This window comes from Symphodus melops (genome assembly GCF_947650265.1).
Source record: "Symphodus melops genome assembly, chromosome: 8".
Taxonomy (NCBI): Eukaryota; Metazoa; Chordata; class Actinopteri; order Labriformes; family Labridae; genus Symphodus; species Symphodus melops.
The window spans coordinates 23,066,485-23,089,310 of record NC_136698.1 but is presented as its reverse complement, the minus strand read 5'-3'; the positions used below and the strand labels follow the sequence as shown (position 1 = coordinate 23,089,310).

General features: G+C 39.9%; 2 protein-coding genes across 3 annotated transcripts; one reads left to right on the top strand and one right to left on the bottom strand.

The window, feature by feature from the left end:
- Window positions 1-179: 179 nt before the first annotated feature.
- dipk1ab (divergent protein kinase domain 1Ab) lies at window positions 180-12,418 on the bottom strand. 2 transcript variants are annotated; one of them, XM_079349970.1, is made up of 6 exons: window positions 12,080-12,160; window positions 10,458-10,513; window positions 3,323-3,457; window positions 3,111-3,218; window positions 2,857-3,033; window positions 180-1,315 (listed from the first exon to the last, which is right to left on the bottom strand). In XM_079349970.1, exons 3-6 carry the CDS (start codon window positions 3,434-3,436, stop codon window positions 503-505), a joined length of 1,212 nt encoding a protein of 403 aa, XP_079206096.1. In that variant the 5' UTR covers window positions 3,437-3,457; window positions 10,458-10,513; window positions 12,080-12,160; the 3' UTR covers window positions 180-502. The 2 variants fall into 2 exon arrangements, with proteins under 2 accessions (XP_079206096.1, XP_079206095.1); XM_079349969.1 differs by lacking the exon at window positions 10,458-10,513 and having other exon boundaries at window positions 181-1,315; window positions 12,080-12,418.
- A 5,000-nt stretch (window positions 12,419-17,418) lies between these two features.
- LOC306828212 (uncharacterized protein) lies at window positions 17,419-19,625 on the top strand. The gene is made up of 2 exons (XM_079350514.1): window positions 17,419-18,776; window positions 18,883-19,625. The coding sequence occupies exons 1-2, from the start codon at window positions 18,596-18,598 to the stop codon at window positions 19,098-19,100; spliced, it is 399 nt and encodes a 132-aa protein (XP_079206640.1). The 5' UTR covers window positions 17,419-18,595; the 3' UTR covers window positions 19,101-19,625.
- The last annotated feature ends 3,201 nt before the right edge of the window (window positions 19,626-22,826 follow it).

Below are 22,826 nucleotides of genomic sequence, written 5' to 3'. Positions count from 1 at the left end.
GAAACTGGCCCCAGCTGTCTCTGGAAAAATTCTCCTAAATTTACAAGTTCCTTCTCGCTACTGTGATCTCAAATCTCTGATTGTTCCCCTTAATATGGCTTTACAAAGCCTTGTTCTTATGTTGGTACTTGGCGATGTATTGGTCACTAATGAGCCAGCTTTCATAACTGAATCTCCATTTTTAGATTGTTTGGCCTTTGTGACAAGATGTTCCTGTAAATGTGTTTGTGTAGCAGAGAACGCTGTCGATGTGTAAACACTGTTTAGGCTGACATGTTCTTCAGACATTTTCTTTTTTATTCATCTTTCAAAAAATTACTCTTGCTCATTTTACTTAATTACATAAAACTTAAAAGCAAACCTCTCATTACATGATTTAATATGAAAATGACATTCCTGCGAGATAAACTGTTAAACATGTTGAGATAAATACATGTATAATGCTTGTTTCCACACGGAGGAGAGGCTCCACAGAGAGTCCTTCCTGTAAGGACGTAAAGCTTCACGAGTCTTTCGTGTGAGAGATTTTCTTCCATAACAATGTTTTGAGATTGTTCAGGATCAGTGAATGCTCGATCTCCATCTGTTCTGTTGAACCTTTGAGTGCGATGCAAGCGTAGAGCTGCTTCTCCAGCTCCTCCCTCACGTCGGACGGAGCTCCTCTCAGAATGTAGTCCTTCAGTGCCTCACATGCTTTGGCTAAGTTCGGCCTGGTGACCTCAGGCGTGCAGCGGTGCTTGGTGAGGTCACAAGACGTGAGGCAGTCTGCCCCATACAGACAATCCTCGTCCACATCACAGCGCTGCTGCCTGATGATTTCTTGGAAGGTGACTTCAGGAACGATGTACCGTGCATCCACCACCTTTAGGTCATGGCGATCATTGTATCCAAAACTTCTGGCGTTCATATCACACATGACGAAGCTGCCAAAAGTGCCATGAAAAATGTCCTCGACCAGCTCCAGCAGTCCAATGGAGATCTTGGCCTTGTGTGGCCAGGAAGGGGTAAACCACTGGTCCATGCTGCGGCGCAGACCGGCAGGAATCCACACCTCCATGATCCAGGGAAGACTGATCCCGTACAGTGGAGAATATGGCACCTTCTCCATCACGTACAGGTCCCCACAGAAGCCCAGTAACTTGGGCGTGTGCTCTCTGTCTTGAAGGACTAACGCTAACAGGAATTCATTGAGCTGCAGCAGAGCCCATGTGGAGCGGGCCTCCGGCAGGGAAATGTGACTGTCCTTATTGGCATCAGTTATAGATAACACTTGGGTTGCCAGGTCTGCAAGGTTGGCCTGATCCCCCACTTTACCCTGCAGAAAAAGAGAAAACTTTATGAAATGCCGTTTCCCAATCTCCACATTTCCAGGCTTTTACTGCGTCCCCGGTTAGTGCATCGGTGCGGTCTCACTGCTGAAATGAGATGGCTGGGCTCAGCCTTAGAGATAGGCTGAGGAGCTCGGTCATTCGGGGGGCAGCTTGGAGTAGAGCAGCTGCTCCTTCACATCGAAAGGAGCCTCTTCGTTTCATTGCAGCCATTTGCTAAAATCAAAAAAGTTATTTCTCATTTATGTACACTCAGCACCCCACCTTGACAGAAAAAAAAACAAATGTAGAAATGTTTGCAAATTTATTAAAAAAAGAAAAACTGAATAAACATGGTCGTAACATTTTTTTTTTTTACAATTCTACATTTCGAGATGGCGTGCTGAGTGTACATTAATGCTGAATAAAATGAAGTTTTTTGTTTTAAGCAAATGGCTGCAATGAAACAAAGAGTGAAACATTTAAAGGGGTCTGAATATTTTCCGTACCCACTGTATGTCCCGTCTCGTCTGGCCTACGTCTGCCTCCATCCTGACCCGATCTTGGATAAGCAGATGAAAATGGATTGTCAGTAAGCGCACCAAGGCTTTTTATGAGTGTTTCTGTGGACTTTCCTGTGGGTATTTCAAGGGTTCAAGATTTGACTGTCCAGCCTAAACAAGGCGATGCAAACACGTTTTTTGGATGATAAATAGTACTCAATCAAAGTTTGAAAATAAACCCTGAAAGAGCTAAAATTAGCATGTTACAGTTTGTTTAATGGCATTTCCAGTCAACGTTTGATGTAATAAATTTGGCTCGTCAGCTGCTAGAGTCGGTCGTCTCTTAACCCGAAGCTCGGGGATTCGATCCCCAGATCCTGCAGCCGCATGCTCGATGTGTCCTTGGGCAAGACAATTTAACCCTGAGATGCTCCTGCTGCTTCAGTGTGGCCACGGCGTGTGAAAGTGTATGAATGGATTACTGTAGGCACTTTAAATAGCAGCCTCTACCCTCAATGTGTCAAACGTGTCGGTGTGACATACGATGTTAAAGCTCTTCAGCCCTCATGCACACTCACAGCTTCCATGCTTAGCTCAAGGTTGGTGATGAATAAGACTTTGATGTTCATCTCATTAAAATAGTCCAAATTACTAGAATTCTAGTTTGATAAATGCTTCACTTACAAACATGCAACAATTACCTGTCTGGCTTAAAGCAGTGCAGCTTGTTGTCTTTTCCCTCCTCTCTACAGTAGGTGGCAGCATACATCAATAAAAGTTAAGATAAGCGATGACATGTCTTGAATGTAGATGTAGAACGTATTGAAGCTGTGCTATTCTGCCCATTGAATATTTATTTAAAGGGATGTATTTCATGTGACAGCTCCTTCGTGGTCATCACGGTATCAGTTGTCTCTGCGTATCATTAAGAATTGTGTACATATATTGGGATCTGCATTTGCAATGGGCCATAGTGAGTCAGAATATAAGTACATGTGTTCTCAAATTGAGTATGATTCATGTTTAAGTATCAAGTGTTTAATGACCTTTAAGTGGCTGAGGATCATATCTCTGAACTTCTCCACAGATGTCCCCTCGGTGGGCTTGTTGAAGGCTGCAGCCTCCTTCCTGTGCTCGATCTCACTCCCCAAATCGTACTGAGGAGCCTCCTCCATCTGGCACTTAATGACTCCTTCCAGATCTCCCCAGATCCCAGAGTAAACCTAAAATAAAGACAGTACGTAAGCCAGAGGTCGAGCTGGATGAGAAACACGGTGAGTGTATTTGAAAGGAGGCTGACCTGGCTGTTGGCCTTGGCGGTGTAGCACTTCCCCAGGTACAGAGTGTCTTTCTCACACAGGCTGCTGCAGGCCGAGCCATCGATGACTCCTTTTTTGTATTTTTCGCACTGAAAAATTCAATGGAACATACTGGTTCATCACTTTAAGGGAACTGGAATACACATAGAGAGAACTGAGGATTGCAGCCATGAGTCGCAGGGAATATACTCACTATTGAGTTTTTGCAGTCGTGCCCACGACACAGCTCTGTGTAGGACGAGTACTCCACATAGACGATCCAGCTCCCCACAAACACTGCCAGCCAGGAAAAGAACAGGTACTTCATGTGTAGGTAGGAGAATCTGGCCTGTTTGAAAACATATTCCAAAGCTTGTTAGCACTTTAGAAAAAAATCAATAGATGCTTGAAATGTACGTACACGGAAACAGTGCTGATGATTCAATATGCTCATATATTCACATTTATGGGCATTATCAGGGCCCTTAATAGCATCTGATTCTTCATCAATAAATCATTTGTAATGCACTCTGCTATCTGATGATGGTTCAGTGCATTAAAAATGCCGGATCTGATTTGAGACCAGCCTGAGACGAGGGAATCATTGATGACCTAATATTATAGAGATTGATGAGATGAGGATCAGAGTCATGAGTGTTGCCTAAAGCCATCATATCAGTGCCTTCTTTTATGTTAGGAGCACAGTGTGCAGTCTTACTATGAACACCAAGTTTGATTCTTTTTTTAGAAAAGCATTGAGATGAATATCTTTAGGGAAATGTGATTTTGGGACTTTCACAAAACAGGACAGTCAAACTATTTATGCACCAGATTTTGATGTGCCATGCAATCTGTTTGAGTACGCAAGCAAATCAAACTTTGCGTTTATGTCATTACTTAAAACACTGCAAAATGCTTAACTGTACACTACAGTGCAAAAAGAGCACCCAATGTTTCAATCAATCAATCAATCGTTATTAGTGTAGCGCCAATCCATAACAAGACTAACCTCGAGCTGCTTTACAAAAGAGCAGATGGGATAATATGCAGGAAGCATTTCTCCTCTGTATTCCTCACTTTCCTGTTGGCCACAATTTCTTGCCAGGATCTGAGTTATTATTGCTAAGAACATATTATTCTATTTATTTATTATCTTCCCTGTTAATGCGAGCATTGAGATATGAAAGCAAAAGCACAAAGGCCTCAGGTCATGGTTATGTCAAACAGCGACATGTTTCATGTATGGCCATTTGCATTAAATCTCCTTAATCTACATAAAATAAGACAGGACAATAAGTGACAAATTAAACATCAAGTGGTTTTTTAATCTACTTAACAATTAATGAACAACGGACTGACATATCCATCACATCTAAAAGAAACTGACCACCCCCTCACCATACTTAAAACCACAATTAAATTAGAAATAAATCCTAACAAAAAATACATTTAAACAAAAATAAAAAGTGGATTATTAAAACTTCAAAGTGCCATTGTGTCTACGTAATAAGATAAATGTATCAGAAAGAAAGAGCTGTTAAAAAAAAGAAGTAAAAATTAAAAGCTGTCCCAGTTCAACCTCTGCTTAGTTGAAATGCAAAACAACATGACAAATAGGTCACCTTTTCTATGAAAGATACAAGTTATTCATAATTAGAGGCTTGATAGATCTGACTGTAGGCAGCTGAGTGTAGCAGTATGTCAGGAGACTCCAGCTGTTTGCCTGTCAATGGGTTGAAGGAAAGTTTAAAGTCATCATTTCCAATATGGCCCCCACCATGGGCTTCCAAAAGAGCCCTTTAGAAACCAAAGGGTGATGTAACTCAGGCTTTGTCCGTGTTTATTTACAGTCTGTGCTCCAAACAAATTAGCTCCAAACTGAGCTGTCTCTGAGCATATCAATGATCTAATTGCTTCTAAATGGGAGCTCACTAATTAACAGTGAAATCTGTGATGTACAACAAGTTCAACCACATTGAAACATTTAGAGCAGCACTGGTCTTTCTACAGATTTTCTTTCTATTTTCCCGGCTGATAGATACAATGGGCCTCATCCAAAATGTAATTTCTCCAACTCGAGGACATTAGTGGAAAATAACAGACTTTTTAGCAGCCCTACTTTCCCAGCTAATGATCTTTTGTACTGAGCCCTGACAGTGATGGACTGGCTTACACTCTCTGCCCTCCCCTTGCTTACTCTTTCTACTCTCCCCTTGAGTACACTAGCTGCACCATTCACTTTTAAATGTCTTTATTGGCACAAGTCCGTCTTTCTCTCTCCCTTGCTTCTTCATTCACTTTGTAACACTCTGCGCTCCCTCATCCACGGGATGAGTCCGCCCAGACTTTCTAGTGAAAGGACAGTCACTCCGCTCTTTGATCATACACTCAGCCTGATCCAAAAAAATATATAACTTTGAAGCGCTGAATGTAAAGTCTATTTTTCAGAGATTGCATTTGTTTCTGCCATTTGTATCTGTCCTTAACTGGATCAGCCCTCCATTTGCTGCCATGGACTCCAGAGATAATGCAGAAATCAAGCTTTCAGACGCTCTTTGTGTCACTCTGTAATCTCATTTCTCTGCATGCAGAAGCTTTTAATGTGATGTTCTTTAGAGTAAAAAAAAAGCACAGGAGTATATTCCTCTTCTATTGTCACCAGCACTGCAGTTAATAAGCTATGCTTTAAAAAATAGCGGTGCATTTACTGTCGTCAGATTTATTTCTATTTTTTGTATCACTCGGTCAACCTACAGGCTAGCTACTGGAAACCTGCTCCTGAGCTACCTCAACTTAGCCATGCCCTTATTTATGCAAAAGTATAAGCAATTCTCATACATTTTCTCATAAGCCTAAATTAAATCTAAACGGATCAGCTGTCCAAACCAGCAACTCAGTATTTGGGGTGGTAATTTTTGAATATCTGGCATCTTCTGCCTCCTTTTCTGGGGCTGCGTTGGACATTGCATACAAATATTTTTACAGCATTTTGGGTGCTATTTCAACTGGTTCATCTTGCTATTCAGCATGAAGACCCATTCGCAGAAAGGGAAAACTACAGTAAAATCCATTAGATTGCATTCTGTGTTGACCTGCCCTGGACTGCAGATGGAAATTAGCAAACTTGCTATAATCTGATACGAAACATCTTTTCTCTGTGAGCTTAAAGATTTTTTTTTGTACATGATCCCTGACAACTAAACTAATAAACTAAACTAAACTAGAAGAAGCGGATGTCCAAAAGTAATAATATGGATGACATGCTTTGCGTGATGCAGTGAGCAACAACTTCTGTTTTTCAACAGGCTTAAATCAAATGCCTTAGAGTGCTTACAGCAGCTGCATGCCTACATGAAGGCACTTAATGCCTGCAAAACATGAGATGCACTATTTAGTCAGTGCACCTCAACATTTGTCAGAAGTTACAGACTTCACTTAGTGACACTGATGTTAGGGCTGATTACTGATTTAGAAGAGGTCCCCTGATAAAACTAAAACTGAGAGAGTGAATGTTTTAGATTTATTCGACAATAGACCACCATATGTCTCAAATACTCCTGATCCCCTTCCTCATGATTGCTGCTTAAATTCCGATCTGCTCAGACCTGCTTTGTGTTTTCCGGTTTACAGACGGAGCCAACAAAAAAAAACGTATCATGATGTCTTAAAGTCAACTCCACTGATCTGACTGTTCGTGAAATGACGCCTGTACAAACAAATCGTCTTCAAAACACAATGTCGCTTTGTTATTCCCAATGATTTAACCATCGCTGTTTAAATATGATTTCTGCTGCCGTATTTACTGTTTGGTTTATTTACAAATCTGACCACGTAGACGCACTACAACTCTAACATCAGTGACCACACAAGTAAGAGCTGTGTATAGTTTCCATTGATTCTTCCCGTAGGTGAAACGCATCAACAGCAGAAGTATAATGGAAATAACACTCTGCTGGGAAACAAATGTATGGTTAGCCTTTTTGTAATCGATACTCTGTGGCTTTCATTTCTACTCAGGCCGTTTCATTTCTATGTCTGGGGTTATGTATTGACCCCGTGTGAAGGGGAAGAGTAACACAAACATGGCTAATGAGGCCACATTGATTGTGGCTGCTCTGACAGCTTTTAATTAGAGAATGATGGGGAACTGTAGCCATGAGCTGAGGTGGGCAGAAAGAAATAGTCAGTCTACATCTGGTTTAACTTCCTCTCAACCCACACACTCAAGCCGGTGTACCCTTCAAAACCATGAATCTACAAAAAGTACACAGGGTACCTGCCATTGAACTGTTGAGGCAGAGAGGAGATCAGAGCTGATCAAAAGCATCACAAGCCTGTCATGACATTTGGTGTGTGCAGCCTGCAAACTATTCATCCATTATGTATGGTTTTAAAGCCCTTCCCTCAGAGAGCGCTGGTTAATGGACTGCAATGCAGAGCCGAGAAAGGAGGGAATGTAGAGACACCAAAAATGTAGAGGGCTCGAGGAGTGAAGGACGATTATATTTTCTGTAAAGGAGGCTCATTTTAAGAAGTCCTGAAAGCAAACAAGACAGAATACAAACTCTTCACGAAAGCCAAAGACACTGGGGACAGATCTACGCACATTGCCGCTTAGGAAGGTTAAAGTATTTAGAGGGTTTCTGGCTGAATCTTATTTTACATCTAAATGTTTTATTTGCATGCTCTGTATCAGTAAAACATTTGATACTTGCACAGAAACTGAGTTCATTTTTCCTCTGCGCGACTGAAAAGAGATGATTGAAGCCTTCTCCTTATCTGTCCTGGATTATGGAGACATAATCGATAGACATGCCCGGCCTTCACAATAAACCACTTAATGCAGTTTATCATTTTACCCTACGTTTTATCACTGGTGACAGTTACTCTACTTATCATCGCATAGTGTTTTAAAAGGTTCATCAGGCATGACAGGCATTAAGCCAAAACGGACAAATTACCATCATATATCTCCTTCTTATTAAACTGGGCCAGTCGAGTCATTACCTCCCCTGTAGAAGTTATTGGTCAATGCTCATGATGCCAGACTACATCCTCTGTGTGTAACAGTCTTAAACTGTGCTTGGCCCTGCAAAAGTATGTTGTCATGTTAAACCTAAAAGATAAGACAAGACTGATGTATTCAAGGAACATACAATATCAATTGGAGGGGAGATTGCATGGTATTCGAATGATTCACAACGAACAAAGATGAGAGTTGCGCGACTTGCTGTGGCTAAAATCAGGTATAACTGAATACCTTGAGGTGAACGTGCGTTAAACAGTCCTTGATTGCCTTGTTTGACCTTTCCCGTCTGTTAATCAACAAAAAGAAAACAAGCAGGTCTAATCAAAATCTAGATTGTTGCACAGTAAAATGTGTAACAGGAGGTAAATAATTACATTACAATTACATATTCCGTCGTCAATAAATTGTATGAATCATTGTCGAACTGCATGGATGCAGTCCTTCAAGCTCATGGAAGTCATACAAGATATTAGATATGGATCTCACAGCACCACTACTTAATTCACTGATGTTATGCAACATATTTTTATATTTGAAGTAAAGGATTTGTTCAATTTTCACATTACTCTCTGTCAGCGACACAACTTTTGTCTTGCCAAAATCTAATCTTCCTGTGTTCATTTAATAATTAATCTTTCTTCAGTGAAGCAAATTTATTTTAGTATATTAAACATAATTTGGGAGTGTTTTAGCTTTCATATGAGGCATTTCTGAAACCAATTAAGTCACTAAAAGTCAGGTTATAAGCTTTTGTTTCTACAAAATGGATAAGTGACAAGACTTGTCAGGGACGGTACACTTCATGCACGAGCACAAGCTGACAGCCTTCATTATGAAGAAATCCATTTGACTAAAATGTGATCCAATGTGACTGTATGTTGAAGTACACCGCGATCAGTGGACTACCTAAGATTGTGTGTACGCCACCGGTGGGATCTCCATTCACTTTTTTTGATCACAATTATGAGCTTCTCCTCTTTTATTTACAGGTATATCGTTATTATGTCGATGAATAGCACGGACATAAAGGCAGATATTCTCATTATACCATATAGCATTATATCTTTTTAGGAGTGCATATGTGATGAGCTGCACAAACAGCCAAGTCTTTGATCCCAAGCCTGCAGGGATCACAATGTTTATGTCTCACAAGTCACGACTGATGTGATGACGCCATGAAGCTGCTTTATACTCTATTCTCCTCACCAGTATGAATAAATAAGTCCAGTAACACGAAGCAATAATCACATGTAGCTAGACTGTCACTTTGGCTTTCAGCTTGTATTTCAACTGCATCTTTTAAAGTCATTCCTTGTCTTCACCTCCTCGGACCCCAACGTCCAACAAGAAAATATCCCACTGTTAGGAACATGTCACGTGTGAATTAGCAACTTAGAAGGACTTCAGGGGCAGACTGTTCTGAAATTTTACAATATTTAAAAAAATGCATGTGTTAGTCAGTGATCCAGTTAACATTTAAATAAAAGGACCACTTTTAGGAGTTCTGCTCTTGAAGCTTTGCATGCCTCTCCACTTGTCACAGACTGAGCTGAAAAAAGGAGGCCACACTAAGATCTGACTCATCACTGTCCAGACAGCAGGCAACCCCCCTCAACACATGCACACACGCAGACACACTCTTACACCCACCTCCTCCTCCACCCCCTCATACACATACAAAGCTCACATTTTGATGCTGACTCAATACTGCGACATTACCACATGTGAACATGACTTTTTTTTTTCTTTATCAGCAGATCTATTGTACGTCCTGATGCTTTTATTTGAACAATAAAATATCAAGTACATGGTTTGCAAACACAGACAACACAAAATAAAAATATTAATGTAGGGACTGTCTGTGCTTGAGAGGGGGAAATCCCCTCCCACATTTCAACCAACCATGCAGAGAAAGAGAGAGAACACTGTTGCCAGGCTAACGTTTTGACTGGTATCCTTATATATCCTTTGGTAAGTCTACATTTAAACTTCTGGTATTGTGACAAATTATGCAGTAGGCTATGTAACAGCAGCTGTGAAGGGATAACTTTCAAACTGCAGATTATATGACGACACTAATTAAAGCTAAAGATGCAGTGGACTCAACCATTAACAATATACATTATATCTTCCACTAATAATACAACGTTACGATTCAATCAAGAAGATGCTCTTGTTGTGTACATTGCTTTGGAAAGCAACAAGCAAGCCCCTCTAGAAGGGGGATGTGGCTCTGGCTTTCTCGCTCTACGTCCTATTGTTGATGAGAAGGCAAACGCAGAGGGCAGAACAAACACCTAGCTGTGGGAGTGTCCCCCACCTGGAAGAGGGGTTACTGCCCTTTGTGATGTCATGAAGGGAAAATCTCCAAACTGCCTGTTTGAGTACACAATTTATTAAAAGACAGAGAGGATTGAGAGCATAGATCCAGATCCTGTTGGTTCTTTTACATTGTTTGTTCTGTTATTTTTTCCTCCTTCTTCTTGTTCAGTAAAAAGAAAATAAGACGAAGAGATTGTATGTTGAATGGCATTTTTTGGCATTATTTTTCAAAGATTTCATAAAAATACTGAAACAAAAGACAGAGAGGACTGACTTTACTCATAGTGTAATTTGGGGTTTGTAGATGGACTAGGGACACGTGATGTGTATTTCGTTACCATTTAATTTAATTCAACAGTACAGTACAACTGTATAAGTATAAAAAAGAATTGCTGTCAAGATATCTCTCGTACTTTGACTTTAAAATGTGTTTTGACAAAATGATCTCTCTCGCTGCATGAAGGAAACGATAATGGTTATAAAAACCATTAAACCTCCTTTCATTTATAACATTTCATTTATTCATAAAAAAAAAAAATTCTCTTGATCAAGGCCAACTTGTGGCTTACAGGAAATAGCTTCTCTCCAAGGATCAGTGAATGACACTTCTAATACTCTAAGTTGTCACTGGAAGGCTGAGGTGGCCTAGAAAACAGCAATGCTGGTGGCTGTCCCTTGAGACAGACTGTTTCTCCCTCCATTCACTGCACTTGACAGTTGTTTTGTCTCTTACATGCAAAGGCAAACAGGAAGCTTAGAGAAGCCGAGATGAGACGTTGTTTAACCACAATTAGTGAAGTAAATGTCTGTGGCCAAATGCCGAGGTACAATTACAAGACTATTTGTTTAGAACAGTCTGATGTAGGGACACATTTATAGATCTCTACTCAGCCAGTGGATGCAAATACTGAATTTGGGTTCCTGAGACCTCCACGTGTCCTTGAGGGGCTTTCCTTGCAGAGTTTAATTTTACTTACGGGGAAGGCCACTGTAGACTTCACCTAAATTCAGTCACAGCCAACTGTTACATAACATTCTTCAACAGCTTCCCACATAAGGTTTAACATAGGGTAGCACCAATTATGCAATATCTATCACACATGCATGATTTGAAATTAGTTAGCATGTCAAGAAAGTTTGGCAGTGTTTCTATATAAGAAGAATGGCAGAGCAAACAAAACACACATTTCTCATTCTAAGGTTCATGCAGTGAACGTGCAGTATAATAAAGACTTAACCTATAATAAGGTGAATGCTATGTTGTAAGGTGATAATAACATTTAGCCTTAGTAACAGTCTCTTTTGAATGAATCAGATTGTAGCAGCCAGATGTATCATGGACATGGTTGCTACAGCAACGGGGATCAGGTGGAGATGGTTGATCCGTCGAGCATCAAGTGAAATCAAGTAGAATTCAGTTTAGCAAGCGTCAAATAGAAATACCTGCAAATAACCGCAAACCCATGTGCAACATGCCTGGTTGCTTACAGTCAATAAAAATAACGATGCATGTCTCCCATACAGTCGGATATTACTGGTCGCGTATAGGAGCACGAGCCGGTGTGCATATTTCCATTTGGACTCTACCTCAGAGTGCTGAGGGTTTTCCCAGAAGCTTACCTGGATGTACAGAGGCTTTTTGAAGAACCCCCATGGTAAGAGTCCTCGTGCCATGGCAAAAGCAGAACATCTCACATCAGCTGCTGGAGGAGGAACATTCCGCGTGCTCTTCATATGGTCGACTGTATCAGGCAACGCCTATCGGGCAAACCCTAGAGATTATCCGAATATAAAACATTGCCAATTCTGTCGGCTGCTCCGACACTGATTTGTGTTTAGATAGGAGAAGCGGCAGGCTGATCTGCGCCCGAGACTGCAGCGGAGTCAGGCTCACATTGGCCATGATGGCTTCTGAGGCGTTTGGACCAATTAGGATGAGTGACAGTTTGTGATCATTTGTGGCTCATTTTTACGTTTTACATGCTGTCTATATGCTATGGTTTCTTAGCGACCACTTCGGGTTAAATTACTCCAACTAGGCATATATCAAATTGTCATCATAAAAATATAGATAAAATGGCTTCTTTGGGGTTTTTATTGAAAATATGGTCTGAAATCTCTGAAACAAATACATTTGTTTTGATTTGTTTCGGCTATAAGGCTGTCAAAGATAAAGGTTCGTTTTCTGTTTGAGCAAAACTTCCGAGTCCCCTAAAGTACAAATAATGTTGTGTTGCCTCCACATTATAATTTTGTTCGCACATGTTAGATGGTAACTTGTGAGCACAAAGACAAATCACTTTGTGTGAGATAGCACATCTTGTGAGAACAATATAATGATGATCTTACTTATGCCCACAATATAAGAATATGTTTCCACAAGTTAGTTATCTTGTTTGCAAAATTAATTATTAATTTCACACTAGTAGCTCTGTATTAAAAGACGTTTACAATAGTGTATTACAGGATATTTACAACAGAAATGCTAAATCCACCAGTGCATATATTGCAATGAAATATATATAAAAACGATTTATCCAATGATACATATGTCCATAGTGTAATGCTTTATATTTACAATGTAGTTAATGTTACTCATTAAATTTGCCATGCCCTTAAAGTTGAACTCAGCAATACTTTTGCATTATTGATTCATTAATAATCATATATGCAGCAATATGGCAAAAGCCAGGAATTTTCTTGGAGCTCTACACACTCAGCACACGGACTAAGTTACTGAGATGGGTCAACATAGATATACACTGAGCATCTAAAGAATTTGTATGTTTCTCCCTGTAGCTTGTGGCAAATAAAACAGAGATAAAAGAAACTATGTATTGATCACTCCTCTAGAATACGGACAGAATGAGCATGCACATGTATATTGATGTTGATCCAAAGCTGCTGGAGAAACATCTGCAGATCTCCATGGATGTAAGATGTAAGAATCTGTATTTGTTGCACTATTTGATCATGTGAAGCTTGATCTCTGTTTTCGATGAACATAACATTGGATTTAACATGGTGTAAAATGGAAGAACATTACTGATAAGCTTTTTTGTTGTTAGACTGGTGCAACACAACAAAACAACAAAACCATGGTGTCCCTTCCTGGGTTGACCTGGCACTCCCCCAGGTTTAAATCTTTTTGTGAATAGTGTACCCATAACGGAGGATAAACATTTAAAAAGAAAAAATATATATTATGACGCCTCACCTCAAAACTGGCTGCAGAAAAGATTTGTGTTTCCTTGTAGGGTTTGGAGAAATAGCACTCAAAAAGTGACAAGTCTCACAGCTCAGAGTGAAGCTAGAGTCAGCAGAGGAGGAGGAGGAGGGCGAAGAGGAGGATGAATCACCACTTCCCTGTTTTGAATCACTTTGTATTATATATTCAATTTTACAGAGTAAGGCTTACATCTGTATTAAATCCACTTTCTTTTATTATCTTTACAGGGAAGCAGAGAGAGTGGCACCTCATTTATATGTATATATATATAGTCAAACAGAGATTCACATGTTTATGATTAATAAATCCTTACTTTACTTAAATCAGACTGACATTACATGTAGTCTGTATATTTGAAAAGCTTGTCTATGACTCTGCTGTGAGACCTCTTGCTGCTCTCTCATATCGTACAAGAGAGTGGGTATGGGTATGCACCAACAAAAAGGAATGGCTACTCAGATATACAGCATAGCATAAAGATCATGTAAGCCTACATTATCATCCATCAAAACAGACAACAGTTTTATGGTATTATATTTCATGAAAGTGTATTTTAATGTGTGGAGACACTAATGCAATTTGTCTTTAAAATTACACATGGCAGATTTAATTGCAGGAGAATGAGGAATTCTTGCGGCACAACAGCGTAGTGATAGGTGCATCGATCAATTCTTTCTGGGAGAACATAAGAAAAGGCAGAAAGAAAGCTGTGATATCGGATTTTCATGGAGGCAGGCGTAGAATTTTGAGAAGGGTAAGCTCTAAGGAGAAACTGGATGTGGATAAGGTATTTCCTGAGATGATGTAATGCTGATTACCTTGAGGCCCTCTGAGTGGGTTGATAAAATATTCTGTTTCCATATAAGAACAAACCAACAACAAAAACAACCATGCTGTTACAGAGACGGAGGCTGTGGCACGACTGGAGTGCACAGAGAATACACCAAAGACGCACAGGCTTCTGTAGCTGGATTGATTGTTCTCTTTGGGGCCTGATTAAATTAAAATACTGATAATTATGCACAATGTATTATAAATGATAATAAATGCCTCCTACACACATAACCTTTACCATTAATTGACACGGGAACATCTGTGGAGAGTGGAAATGTCCATGTTTAAATGTAGTTTACCTTTCATTAACAACCATCGTCTTTATATGCCGCATGCAGCCCACACCTGTTCATAACCGTATCTTTCCATCAGCATCCATCAAATCAAATGAGTAACCTAGGCAACGAGTTACAAGACATGTCTGTCATGCAGCCTTCCAGAAATAATCTTCACATCCCTCATCTGGAGCAATCTGTACATCAGCTGTTACTGATCAACACAGATCGTGAAGAAACTCCTGAAGAAGAGTCATACATTTATAGCTGATGTGACGATGTGTGAAACAGACTCCTGATGTTAAAGTAGACGTCTGCCAAAACTGGAAGAGATAAAACCATAGCTGTATTGAGGGAAAGCAAACAGATTCATGAGAGATAAGTGTTGTTAGTCTTCCCCCTCATGGTGACAATCCTGTATTACAATTTTACAACTCTAACTGACTTTATTAACTCACACTGTACACTAAAGATACAAATGTGAACTTACAGGAGTTTTCCTCTGAAAGGATCTAACAACAACAAACAGTAGTTGATATTTTTTTATTATTTTATTTACAGTCTCAACCCGGCTGAGCTGGGCTGAAATTCACACACAGCCAAAATGTGGCTGAGTTGGTTAATTTCAAGCCCTGTTCAAAACATGAGAACATCTATCTTAATTGTGCATGTATTATTGTCTTTTGTGAGCATCATATGTTTTGTGGACATTGTTTTGTGTGTATATTGAGATGGCCCCTGCTTGTATTTTTAGAAGATAGTGTCTATGTAATAATGTTCCTGATGCCAGGAACTGATCTGCATCCATTTCAGTTGGAGCACCTCCGCCCCAGCTTCCTGCAATCTTGCTCTGTTTTTGCCGTGCCAGACCAGTGCTTGCACCACAGAATGCTTTCACGCACACTCACACACAAGTCTGTACGATACCCTTTTCACATTTAAACAGTGTTAAAGCATTTACCCAAACACGTGAAAAATCCTTGTGCAGATGTTGACCAGCTTGAAATTTTTTAATGAGGTTAAAGATAGCTTACATACTGTAAAGTTTGTTTTTTTTGCGGAGATGAGATTCAGGATGCACATACTCAGATCCTGAGTTGAGCTTCAATGAGGCGGTGATTTTATTTAGCTGAAGGAAGAATGACCACAGTACACGACAAGATGTAACAATGTACAGAAGGATCAGAGTAAATAGTCTAAATAGTAAAGTACCTCTCATAAGTTTAATTAGAGTGCCACATCAGTCACATTACGTGTCTCCTAACTAAAGTCAAGAAACATGCACATTTCTAAGAATCATTGCCAAACCAGGGTTGTTGTTCTTTATAATTTAGATTAGTAAACTCTGTAAAGAAATGTTAATCTGTGACAGTGGAGTGTGTTTATATGCAGCTTGTGTATTATTTCGTAACCCCCTTAGATAAAAAAAAAAGTATGCCTCATCTCTTTGCCAAAACAGTTTGAAACAGTAAACAAAGCCTCTCTGAAACCGACCCAGTGCAGCAGCACTCACAGGCTGAGAAAAACAAACATAGAATGAGTCTGTATTAAACTTTGCTGCTCTAAATTACATCTAATGATGAAGGCTCTTCGTGTAGATGTGATGTTATGGCATGATAATGTTATCGAGATAACAAATCTGAGAGAAGTCAATTACTTATTTGTCATGTGACTTTCAGAGATGTTGGTCCGAGTCTTCAGCTGGTGGTCAGATGGGTGCCGGGGTGAGAGCCAGCTCTTTGGGTGTAAGCTCCAGACCGTCTCTAACCCCAACTCCAACAGGTCCAGCACTGCTGCAGCCACATGCCCTGCCAGTGAACACACAAGTCAGTTATATTCAACATAGCTGTCAGCATTGTTTGGTCAATATTGCATTTAACTTTAAGCTTTATTTTACCAGGAAAATTCCCAGTCCCAGTCAACATGCACACAGTCCTCTCATTGTAGATAAGTGGGTCATATCTGTTCAAACACAGATTTGTTGTTTCAAACTGGACAACCCTGAAGGAGGATTAGTTATATTCCTCAAATAGATATCATATCACCCAACATTTTAGAGTCACATCCCTTTTTTGTTGAAATATGGAAAAATGTTTTGTTTGACAAGGAGATGCTTTTGGTTTTAAACGTGCATGACCTATACTTTCCTTGATCTTTAAGAGGTTGACTTGGTTTGTGTAAAATGAAAGAGAGGTTTTTGCTGTTTACATCGTAGTTGCTTTTCTCAGCAAAGACACTTTACATTGAGCTTGTCTGTCCATGTTTCTCATCATATGCTGCTGGTGTATTATGTCAGTGTGAGCCATTTTTATAATGTGGAGATTATAAAACTAAAGTACTGGTGCGCACAAATCACTGAGGGCAGATTCAGTCAGGAGCGACGGACTAGTTTATGATAGAGTTGTTTACCAGTGCATTGATGACAGAAGTTTTTAGTGTCAGATGAGGTGGATCACTGAGTGCAGTGATTACAACTGTAGAAGTCAGAAGGTGGAGCCGGCCCCCGAGGAGACTTTTGGGGGCAGGGGGTTCATGTGTTTGTGTTGCACCGTTAGAGTGCAACACAAACACATGAACAGACTCGTCAATTATTCTTTTCCTATTCCTGTCCTCAATCTGCAGCACACACACACACACACACACACACACACACACACACACACACACACACACACACACACACACACACACACACACACACACAACCAAGAAACACCAAACAGAGACTAAAAAAGACAGACACACCTAACGTTTATTTAAACACATACACATATATCTAATAAAGTATTTACTGAAGCACTGAGGCCAGGTAAGACAGGCAAGCGTAAAGACATGAGAGGAGGAGGTTGTAGTTCTGTTTTAGATCACACAGTGGAAAAGTCTTCAGCAGTCTTTGCAGATGGATTGACATCATCATGACAGCCGTCCAAGGTGCTCAAGGAAAGGAAATAAACGTTCAATAACAGCAACATAAAGTTTCTGCTCGGTTTAGCTGCTGTTGAGATTGTTTCTCGGTATGTGATCAGTAAAAGAGACGGCATGCTTATGATAGTGCCTGCCTCACTTGAAAGAATATGCTCCTATTCATTTTTATGTAAATTTAAAATCTGTGTTAGGAAAAAAAACTGCCTAAAATGCTCAGATGACCGTAGTTACATCAGTATGAATATAGAGACAGGGCAGTGTATAGAGACAGACAGAGATTAAGGATTTGCCCTGTGGAAAAGGAGACACAGGTTTGATTCCAACACAGGGTGCCTTTTTGGAGGACTACATGAGGCATTCACACTAACCTCTGGGCTACCGGCGCCCCCCTTAGAGTCACTATTTTGATATGAAAGTCTTTCATTTGGTGTGAACCAACACAGTTGTTTCATAAAGTCAATTCAGTCTAACAGAGGGGCAATTTCGCTCTCTTCTGCTCTCAGAACGTTCACCAGTTATTAAGTGCAAACATTTTTCTTGGAGGCTTTTTGGAGCTGGTCTCATGACTTGCCTATTGTAACAGTGTGTACTGAGAGTCGACTGTCTACAGATATCTTCCAGACATTTGCTGAGGTCAGAGACTTTAAAAAGCCCAATATGACAAGCAGAATAGTTCACGGTGCTTAATTCTCCACAGCAGGACAAAGAGGAGTCTGTTACCGCAGAGGAACATCATCGGATGCTGAGATCTGTCTTGGAAACATTATTGTCGTGTCTTCTGCTCACTGAGGTTGGTGGCTGTGTAACTGGGGACTCTTTTGCAGTGTTAATTTGCAGTTTGTGCTGTGAGGATTTAAAAAAAAAAAACTCATCATGAGTAAGTTTCATGGCGAGCTGACTCAGCGGGAGCAGGAGTTACTGAAAATCCGTCGGGACAGCGACACAAAGGCTGCTGAACTTGCCAAGATGGAGAAGATGCTGCAGCAGACCAAGGGCCTGTTTGAGAAGAAGACGGAGTCTAGCTCAGAGAGCATGGGCTACCAGGAGAACATGGGTCTGTATCCCAAACAAGACATCCACTTTAGTTTTTTACTGTTACTGCCGTTTCTTAAAATCCTCCATTTTGCTGTAGTGTTTTTATTTTCTGTTCTGTGCTGCAGTGGAGGACCTGGAGGAGAAAGTGCGCTCCACCAGACGGTATAGGAGAAACTCCCTTCATCACACACAGATGCTGGAGAGCCAGATGAAAACAGTGAAAGGAGAGCTGGTGGGCACTCTGGACCATCTTCAGGAGCTGAGGAACGTCCTGCGTCGCTCACAGCAGAAAGCAGAGGAGCGTAAGGCTGCAATGGAGAAGCTGGCAGCAGGGCTTAGGTGAGCTAAATGCCCTGAAGATGCTCTTTGGTTCCAAACAAGGTTTTTCAAGCTCCAATACTCCAACTAAAGGTCTGGCCTGACACCCTGCACCATGCCAAAAACCAAGTGCAGAGTTTAAATCTCACAAAACCAGCGCTGGCTTCATGGACAGGAGAATAATCACGGGCTCTGTGTTGGCCCTCCGTCGCTGCAGGTTGGCCATTGATTTGTATCTGAAGCAGAGAATTTGTTCATTCGTTTAACGACTCGCTTCCTAAATTCCCCATCTTAGTCTTGCTCTTAGAGATCTCATAGTTTGAAGGCTTTCTGTCGACATGTTTAGAATATGCTATTTTGTGCCTGTCATGCACTCTTTTGTATCTCATGAAAAGAATCCGAAGAGGTTCCTCAGAGTTCATCACTGCTGAATCAGGTGTGAAACATCGACTCAAAGAGATACAAGGATCAGATAACGTTTCAATGTTTTTTCTGTGTGTATCATATATTGATCGGTGTATTTAAATAAAATGGTATGGCTTGAATAGAAACGTGCATGTTGTGTTTGTTTGATGTAAAACAAGAGAAAACTAATAATCAAAAGTCAGACAAAGAAAACCAATCATTACTCCATTTTCATTTCATGTAATCCCGGGTGGGACATTGTTTTAATATGTTCTTTCATTTGTGAAATTCCTGTTCTCTAAATTACAAACAGAGTTAAGTTCTTGAATTTTCCAAATCTCTAATCTGGAGATTTGGTTCATTTGTGATGCCATAATGATGAGTGTTATCAACATCTGTTGAGCAGCCCTTTTCTTGTTGTTTTTTGGTAGCTCTCTGTGCACCCATTTAAGAAAGTAAAATGTGTGTTTGGTGTAGATAACATCTGCAGCATGCATCACAACTTCACTGACATCAACACTACAAGAAGACAGAGAAGCCAGCACGCTAATGTCCTTTAAAGCTTGTTATTATCTGTGTAGAGCAGCGGCGTACAGATCAACAACGATGAGCTCAGTTATTTTAAATCCCTCCATCGTGTTGCTTCCTTTCTATAGTTGAACCAAAGGCTGTTAATCTCGATCATAACAGCTGATGTCTGCAAGCGTCAGTGGCCACACTTTTCTGTGTTCTTGCAGTTGTATTGTGGTCGTGCACCTAAAGTTTTATCACAGTTTGAGTTTGTTCCTTCTATGCTGTACCGATATCAACGTTGCCAATGTTAACATGTAGACTCTCTTTTTGTAACTGTGACATTTTCATCATGCAATTAAATGTGCACATCCTGATAAGCTTTCCATCATGTGACATTTGTATATATACAAAATACATCAAACTATGTATGCATGATGAACTCAGCTGTCATGTCTTTTCGGGAGGAGTGCACAAGGAAGAAGCAGCACCGCTTTGTTCTCTACATCAACTGTTTGTTCATGTATTGTCAGAGATGCACTCATCCTGAGGGGCGGGACTTTAAACAGGGTGTCACAGACAGAACTGAAGAGCTGAGACAAACACAGTTGGCTGTCTTCTTTTTGTATGTAATGTATTTTTTCCCCCAGTGACAGTGAAGTGCTCTTCAGTGTTCCCTCTCCCTCAGGGATCAAGAGTCTGTTGTGTGTCTGTGGTGAGTCATCTGAAAGCCGGATCCGTGCCGTCCAGGCCTGCAGCAGAGATGTGATAGCACCGAATTTAGCACGGCTTGTTTCACACTGTCACATGCTGAGAGGCTGACCCTGAAGTACCACATTCATTATAACACCTTCACAGGACAGTCATGTTCTTTACACTTGTTTGTGATCTGTTTCTTCTGTTTTTGTCTTCTGTCTCTGGACTGGAATCCTGCTGTCTGCTTGTTTACTCCACTGTTCCTCTCATAAGAAAGTGTTGATTGTTAAATTATGAATAACATATGAACACATTTGACTCTGGTTTAGTTACATCTAAGATGCTTTCTGTTATATTTAGGTACAGCTAGTTTGTTATCATGTAGGGGGTCCATAATCCAAAATGATTAATATAAACTCATCATTACAAACTAACACCTTCTACAACACCCTCATTTAAAACATATATAAATATGTTATTTTTTCTTTTTGTCCAATAGCGCAGAATTCAGTATTAAGTAGTTACAAATGATCCCCTCAATTGACCCTGCAGGGGGCGCTGCAGACGTTTGAGAGCACTGTCTGGAAAAGAAACTGGCAACTTCCCCTTTCAAATGTTTTTTAATAGCAATCAATCGATTTCCCGTCGTATTCAAAGTAACTTTTTTATCATTTAAGAACTGTCTGCTTTTCTCTTATATTTATATATACGTATATATATTTTTTCAATATCTTTATTGCATATACAGGTATAGAACAAAATGAATCAAACGTTTTTTGTTTTTTTTTAAAAAAGTGTGCATGACAGGTAAAAGAAACAAAGGGAGGGAGAGATCACATCTCCACCAAACATCATCTGACTTTTGCACCTGCCTTTGTGGCATCAGATCAGCAACACAAACCATACAGAGATTACTAACACAAAAACGAGTACAACAAGGAGAGGCCGAAACAAAAAAATAAATCAGAGAAACATCCAAAGTTTACAATCCTGCAGAGCGCATCACTACCCCTCAACATATATCATGATCAGTTTATCTACCAGACCCCTCATGCCTGTCAGTGTAGTATGTATATATATATATATATATATATATATATATATATATGTGTAGAATGAGGACCAGATATAATAGAAAAAGAAGTGAGGACATGTGTGTGATTCTAACATTTTCAACGCTGGTTTGATTACTTTAAGGAGATGTGCACACAACTACCTCATGTAACTTATGTGTGACACTGTGGCTATTCGTTATTTTTTTAACAGGTCCTTAAATTACATGAGCTTTGAGTAATTCATTAGTTTTTCAGAATAAAATGCCAAAAACAAGATTAGTGTAACATGCCAGAGTGACCTGTTTTATGACTTTTATTCCTTATTTCAATCATGATAGTAATGTTTGGAAACAGCTGTTCTAGTAGAAGTGTGTGTGTGTGTGTGTGTGTGTGTGTGTGTGTGTGTGTGTGTGTGCGCGCACTATGTTGGATCCCTTCTTGTTTAATTATAAAACACTGGAATAGCAATTTGTGACTGTTATTATGAGGACCGAAGACAATGTTCATTAGTTAAATTACCTGCAGACATAAATTTATATTTGAATATGTGGCAACATAAGGTGAACCTGTGAGTCAGGTCAAATACATGTATGTAACATTTTACTTTTATTCTTTGAAATTTTTATTGTCAACATCTTTCTTTTTTAAATTCTTTTATGAAAAAAAAATACTTATGTAGACTTTGTACGTTTAAAAAAATGCTAACATTTCACACATCTTTTGTTGGCTTAAAATAATTTTTCAACATAATGGTGAGGAACTGTGGCTTGAGGGGCCCCGGAGAATTTTGACCTAGGGCCCCAACAGACTCCAGAATCACCACTGATGATGTAATCTGATCTTTGCACTTCTTTGTGTTAATTTGCTCTGAAGCCCCTGACTATACAGAGTCTTATCTTCCTGACAGACTCAGATTCACCGGCTGGTCTTGTCTTATTAAGAGTGATTTAAGTTGCAGCTTCCTGTTACTAAAAGGAAGCTTTGCTGGTTAAATATGTAACCATTTGTTTTACCAATTTATTCCTATACACAGACATGTTTCTATGTTTAATACCAACAAAAGACCAGGACCCAGGGCTGGCCTG